This window comes from Cibotium barometz, chromosome 31 (assembly GCF_041138505.1).
Source record: "Cibotium barometz isolate CiBa-2024 chromosome 31, ASM4113850v1, whole genome shotgun sequence".
In the NCBI taxonomy this organism is placed as follows: Eukaryota; Viridiplantae; Streptophyta; class Polypodiopsida; order Cyatheales; family Cibotiaceae; genus Cibotium; species Cibotium barometz.
The window spans coordinates 2,320,539-2,327,016 of NC_141076.1; the positions used below are offsets into that span (position 1 = coordinate 2,320,539).

At 42.2% G+C, this 6,478-nt stretch overlaps 2 protein-coding genes across 2 annotated transcripts; both read right to left on the reverse strand.

Moving 5' to 3' along the window:
• Nucleotides 1-731: 731 nt before the first annotated feature.
• Nucleotides 732-1,919, reverse strand: LOC147620392 (protein TIFY 10b-like). The gene is made up of 4 exons (XM_086825398.1): nt 1,659-1,919; nt 1,380-1,545; nt 1,199-1,262; nt 732-1,071 (listed from the first exon to the last, which is right to left on the reverse strand). Exons 1-4 carry the CDS (start codon nt 1,809-1,811, stop codon nt 930-932), a joined length of 525 nt encoding a protein of 174 aa, XP_086681524.1. The 5' UTR covers nt 1,812-1,919; the 3' UTR covers nt 732-929.
• Nucleotides 1,920-2,840: 921 nt separating this feature from the next.
• LOC147620393 (uncharacterized) lies at nt 2,841-3,972 on the reverse strand. The gene is made up of 2 exons (XM_086825399.1): nt 3,415-3,972; nt 2,841-3,277 (listed from the first exon to the last, which is right to left on the reverse strand). Exons 1-2 carry the CDS (start codon nt 3,927-3,929, stop codon nt 3,232-3,234), a joined length of 561 nt encoding a protein of 186 aa, XP_086681525.1. The 5' UTR covers nt 3,930-3,972; the 3' UTR covers nt 2,841-3,231.
• Nucleotides 3,973-6,478: the final 2,506 nt, after the last annotated feature.

A 6,478-nucleotide genomic window follows, 5' to 3' on the forward strand; every position in this document is an offset into this window, starting at 1 on the left:
ATATTGCCATTCCTAACCATAGAGGGAAGCCATCTCCCTTCTCACACAATGCATAAAGCCGTAATCCATAATACACAACACACACTATGTGTTGTGTCCACACACAGCTAACCCTAGCTAATGTCCACACACTATGACCAGCTGGACGCGATCATTTTTTTCTCACACATGCTGCTACCTAACATGCCAGTACATAGCATAGCTGGCACACGCTGACATCGAGCTTGAATCTCAACACGTATGATGAGTTGTGTGTCTCAGAGTCTTGGATGGCTCTCATTAGATATCGGGGTACCCCACAATTGGATCGACATGTCACCAATCGCGTCAGTCGCACTGGTGATGTGGTCCTTTTTTAATTCACATCTTTTCAACATTATTGTTTGCACAATTTGTTCAAACGTGCATCGCTTGACGGGATAGTTAGCACTCGCCTTCCAAAGCAGGGGCTGTGGGTTCAAAACCTTGGTGTATGCACAAGGTTCAAACTTTTGTTTAAACACTATGTTTAAACATTGTGTTCAACGGGCTACCGGTTGGAAGCGGGGTGCCATGTGTAAAAGCACCCCGAGATGTAACGAAAATCGTTTTGGATTTGACTCCCTCTTCATCACTGGCTCCTTCAAGATTATCATATATCAAATGTTCTTGCTCTTGAAAGGATTAGCATACAGGAAATGTCTTCATTTTCTAGGTCTTGAAAGTCTTAGCATACAAGAGGCATTACAAAATGAGTGAACAATGTTTTCGATTAAGTATACACCGAGTTACAAGCTTGAACTTGTGTCGAGATTATACACCGAGTATACACCGAATTACAAGCGTAAACATTGCATCGATCGTGCGGGTGGCACCTGGAAATGAATGAATGGTGCACCACACATGACATTGATTGGGCGTAGGGATCATGTGGAGGTATTGAAGGTCATCTATTTGGGCCGATCCTTTGCATTGATGGCCGACGGCAGGTTAACTCCTTCATGTACACAGCTGCATGTTAATCTTGCACGGGAACCGGCAGAGACCTCATCTACTAATTGTTGATCTTGACCTCTCAGTTTGGATTGAACTCTGCAAGAGAAGATCACATCTTCTAAGCCCCAATTGTTACCACCAGAGCTCTAAATTCTGAAACGCATATCCAGAGAAAGAGATTATCTCCTACAAGACGGGAGAAGGGGGCAATTGATTTAAGTACCTATATTTTCGCGTCTTCAAGAATCTTGCAAGCGATGCCTTCCTAGCGAATGGAAGTTCTAGATCTGCAATAATTAAGAAAGAAACATAACAATTTAAGAACCGCAAAAGGTGAGGCGAACCAAAAATCGAAGGCAAGGGTAAGAAATGTGCGAGAGATTCAGCCAAATTAAAAAACGTACCAGCTTGGGATCGCCTGATCACAAGTCGCTGCTGCTGCAGCTTCTTTTGTAGTACTGTAGAGGTCACCCCACCTGCTATGGGCTTTGCTATATAATCTGGCATGCAGGGTCTATCATTTGGATCAGCACTTCCCCCATCTGCAAGAAGCAGCATGATAGCACGTGCCTGCGGCAGTGCAGCAGGCCATGCTATTACTATCCATTTACAATCCGCAACAAAATTAACGAACCGCTACCTAGTTGTAAATGAAATACATGTCTTGATATTAACGTGTCTACCTTATCGGCTGGCACATCTTCATACACATTGACTGTTCCAGAGTAGAAGATTGTAAGCTGCTGGCCTCCGAGCATTGGGGCTTGATTAGTGTAAGAGGGCCGGCGTGCGGATCCGCCCAGCAGACCTAGGGTTTCTCCAGCTCCTTCTGGCATCGATGTATTCTACTGTGTCTCTGTTTGATACTTGGACGAGGGAGTAGGAGAGACGGAAGTGCAGAGAAGTAAGCCTGTGGGTGCGCGTCGTGGAAAATGGGAGCTTGCAAGGCGAAGTGGGCGGCTTCTCGAGCTTCAATATCAATAATAATATATATTAAAATACAAATGTGTTCCAACGTGCCACCGACAGTACCACCTGCACCGTCACCGGCACAAAAAATACCGTCTCAAGGAAACAGAAATGTGCTTAAATTTGTTGCGTATTCCTGGTGGCGGCTCGAGGGGACCCTCGTGCTGCATTTTTCTCGAGTGTCGAACAGGGCCTAAATTTGACGGGTTACTTAAAATTTCAAGTGACATACACTTTTCCAAACTACTTTTCACATGACATGAATTTTCAAAATCATGTTATTCAAATGACAAGCAATTTATCAAAATGAAAAGCTTTTTTAAAAACTAAAAAACTATATGTAATTAAACAATCAATCTACAAACAAGCTTTTTTTTAAAGTGAAAATTTAGGTATAAGTGTTGATGAAACTTGTATTTACATAAAGCATCCAATCTACAAACAAAAGGCTTCAATGTAATACTTATGTTGTGAAAGTACTAATGTAATACTTATTCTGGAGTGATGTTGTCAACCATCTTATATACCCATACATTGGCCAACATGCTGTCCAGACAAGATGCCTTGCATGTCCAACTTGCCAAAATTAGGCCTTTGACTATTGTTTAGTTGTGTTGCACTTCATGGAATTAGTGAACAAATCACTCTAATGGCATTGCCCTCCTCTTTTTTACTTGTAACCAAATATCAAAAACATCTTTCCAACAAACTTGTGATGCATCACTTGCATTAAGTGATAACAACATCAATGCATCAAGCGTCTCCAGACACATGCTACTTCTCAAGCTACTCTTTATGTCATTTTGTCGAGAGAAACCTCGCTCACATGATGCTGTACTCACTGGAATTACTATGCTTGCTTGCCATAAATGCATCAATCCTGGAAATGTGTCCCACCAAGTCTTTGTGTTGCTGCAGATTGCCCAAGCATCATGCATACCTCTACTCCTAGCAACCCTGTACAACATGCCAACAAAATCCTCCCGTTCACCCAAACATTTTCTAATGTCAATTGTTGAATCATCAACATTAAGCTTGCCAATAAGCCTCTCTAACCATTCTTCAGTCCTTTTATCCCTTTCAATTACATCTGAAGGATAGGCAGAGGGATTAAATAGCTTGACCGAGTTGAAAACCCCAAGATCAAGAAACCTATTATTTAAAGCATTCAAAACATCTTGTACAAATGTCCTTCCAATGCAAATACATTCAGCGAGGGAACCACTTGCACTTCCAGCATCATGAGGCAATACATTGAGATCAAGAGTTGCATCCTCCTCTTCTGAATCACTTACTCCTCTGTCTCGTTTCTTTTTTGGAGCTAATTTTGGAACTGGCACAAAGTGCAGCACATGCTTATGAGTAAACCCATTAGAATCAACATATAACATATTCCCATCTTTTGACATGTTCAAAAACTTTGTAAGCTGTTCTGAACCAGCACCAAATTCGCCCTCATAAGATATATACCTTTTAGTGAGCTTCTCAAATGTCAAATCCAAGTAGACTCCAATCATAGTAACATCCATGTTCTCCCTCTGAAATTCTACATTTAATTTATTCAATTCAACCAAAACATCAGCCAGCAAATGCATCATAAACTGGACTTGAAAGATTGTGGCATAATTGTACCATTTTTTCTCATGCATTCTCCATTGCTCCAAAATAGCAGGCATTAAGGGAACCAATCTTTCCATTACTTGGCCTCTAGATAGCCATCGAATTGCATGGATTTGTAAAACTTTCAAGTCTGCAATATGATACTCATGCATCAAGTTTCGAAGTTCGACATGTCGATTTGTTGATTTCCCTAGCCATGCATATACCTTGTTTGCAACCTTATCAACAAAAGCAAACACATGAGGATTCGATGCAAAACCATCCTTTGCTGCAAGTGCCTCACGGTGGGCAATACAATGCACGCCCATAATTCGTGAAGCCGATGCTTGAAACCGTGCCACTACACCTGTCTTATGACCTGTCATTGCTGAGGCACCATCCGTTACAAATGCAACTAATTTCTTCAAATCCAGATTACTCTCTAAGAGCATGGCATGGACAGCATTATAGATTGCCTCCCCAGATCCATTATCAACTGGTAGCAATCTCACAAATTTACAATTGGGCTCTCCTTTGCCATTCCCAGGCAAGTACAAATGTAGAAAATCAAATGTTTCTCCATGGTTCTATCTGTACTTTCATCAATGAGGATTGAAAAAAATGGACTTTCACAAATTTCAGCATACAAGTCTTGCCTAGTACAATCTCTTAAAGCCATCAAGAACTCTCTTCCAGATACCGGATTGGTATATACACCATACTCATCAGATGATGGCATATTAGGAGTGCCAAGTTCCCTTTGTAACTTACATTGAGTGGGATATTTCTCCAATGCAATATCATTGCATGCACAAAAGTGTACCAGCTTCATACAAGTGATTATTCTAGACTGTTCAGAATGCACCATTGTGTCAATACCCCCATCTATTGGTCCTTTGCCACCAACAGCCTTTAGCTTTGCATGATAAATACTTGCAGCTCTCCTATGATCTGCAGATTTTGCATGCTCATTCAAGGCTGAAAGCTGAATGCTTTGGGATCCACCCATTGTGAAAGTATTCACTCTTCCATCTTCTTCACACCAAGTGCATTTTATGCGGTCCTCATTACATGTAGACTTGCATAAATATGCCCAAGGATGTAGTAGAGTCCATTGAGTCCTCCACTTCCTTTTGGGTTTATTGGAAGAAGACTCTTGGGAAACCTCATTACAAGTTTTCGAGCTCCCACCACTACTCTCATGTCCTACATTGGCAATGGTCTGTCTTGACAAAAAAGAATCTATTGAAGGTTGTGACTTTTTCTTTTTATTGCGTCCTCTATGAGGCACTAGATTAGGACGGTCAACCATCACTGAAAATTTAAGAATAAAATAAGAAAAAGAAGCCACATGTTAATAAAGAGAAGAGAGCATAGGGTATACCTTAACGGTTAAGCACGTTCATTTATACAAGGCCGTTATACTCCTTACCGATTAAGCATGTTCATTTATACAAGGCATATATACTACTATAGTAGGGGAACAACAGACTAACAACAAAAACAAGACACAAAAGGGAATAGCTGAAGATAGCTTAACAAAATGTTAAAACAATCCAAATAAGAATCCAACCTGGGAATAAATTGCAGCTACTAGCAGGTCCTTCCTCCACCAAGATCGGAAGTAGCTAGCTATGATCACAACTCACTAATCAAGATTCAAGAATCATAAAAGTAAGTTAAGAGAGAAAGACAGATAGAGAGCAATTTCATTTAATTGTACACAATCATACAATACAAAACCACCTCTATATATTATAACATTTGTCATAAGTAAACAATCCACTGCTAGATCTGTATTAGATTAACAACATGGCTATAAGTAAACAATCCATTTGTCAGATCAACAACATGGCTATAAGTAAACAATCCATTTGTCTAATCTGCAAACTGAAGTAGTCGTTCAGTAAATCCATTTTTTATAGAAACCTTCAATCGTATATTATAAAGAGTGTAATCAAGCAATAGCTACATACCTGAGAGTCGAGACAAGTGCTGAGAGGCTGAGACTCGAGAGGATGAGCAATGGATGCTAGGACAAGTGACATGTTAACCAGTCACGAGTGAACCAACAATGCAGACTAACATGTTAACCAGTCACGAGTGAACCAACAATGCAGACTAAGTGAGCACTGAGTATAACTCACCCAAATGAAGCCATTTTTATAGTAGGAGCCACACATGCTAGCTAGTAGCGGCCAAGTTCCAACTATCACTGATTCACTGCAGTTTGCCATGATGCCATCTTCATTGAGAGAAATCTGCAAGGACTCTCCCTCACACTCAGGACTCAGGAGTGGGTAGTCACTAGTAACTACCCACGAGCAGGGCTGTACACACAGCTGGACAGAAATGATAATGAAATCAAAAATTACAGAAAACGCAAGAACTTAGAAGGGAAGACTCAAGAGAGAGATCTGAGAGAGGTGACAGCCTACAGGTCGACCGTCGATCATCGATGTATACATAATACGAGTTACAAGTTACAACTTACAACTTTACAAGAGCAGGCTGCAGGCTAGCAGGCTAGCAGCCATGGAGGATACGATTCACGAATCACGATGAGTCCTCAGTCGATGACCATGGTGACTGGTCCATCACCATGGACACTGGGTGATCCACGCTGGCAGGCTGGCAGCTACGTTCTTTGAGAAAAGGCAGGCGCCACCGTGCCACCGTGCTAGGCTCCAGCCTCCAGGGGCCACCGGCCAGGGCTGAGGGCTTGCCGCTTCGTGCAGACTCCAGAGGGTAGAAGCCTTCAAGCCAGTCGGGCCGGCCCGCCGCCCGCCGGGTCTCAGAGCCTAGAGGCTCGCCGCTGTATGCGCTCAGCGAGTCAGCCTCCTTCAGTTGAAGTTCAGCCAGGAGCCTCCGAGTCCCGACTCCCGACTCTCCAGACTCCGAGGGTCCGAGCCTGAGCGGCTGAGCCTCCTACTTC

What these genes read in the sequence shown, in the direction of transcription:
- LOC147620392 (XM_086825398.1), bottom strand. Translation starts at nt 1,811, where the DNA reads ATGCCAGAAGGAGCTGGAGAAACCCTAGGTCTGCTGGGCGGATCCGCA. An exon ending in AAGATGTGCCAGCCGATAAG is followed by an intron (nt 1,546 to 1,658) that starts GTAGACACGTTA and finishes GCACTGCCGCAG; the next exon opens with GCACGTGCTATCATGCTGCT. An exon ending in TTGAAGACGCGAAAATATAG is followed by an intron (nt 1,072 to 1,198) that starts GTACTTAAATCA and finishes CTTCTCTTGCAG; the next exon opens with AGTTCAATCCAAACTGAGAG.
- LOC147620393 (XM_086825399.1), bottom strand. Translation starts at nt 3,929, where the DNA reads ATGACAGGTCATAAGACAGGTGTAGTGGCACGGTTTCAAGCATCGGCT. An exon ending in TTTGAGAAGCTCACTAAAAG is followed by an intron (nt 3,278 to 3,414) that starts GTATATATCTTA and finishes ACTTTGTGCCAG; the next exon opens with TTCCAAAATTAGCTCCAAAA.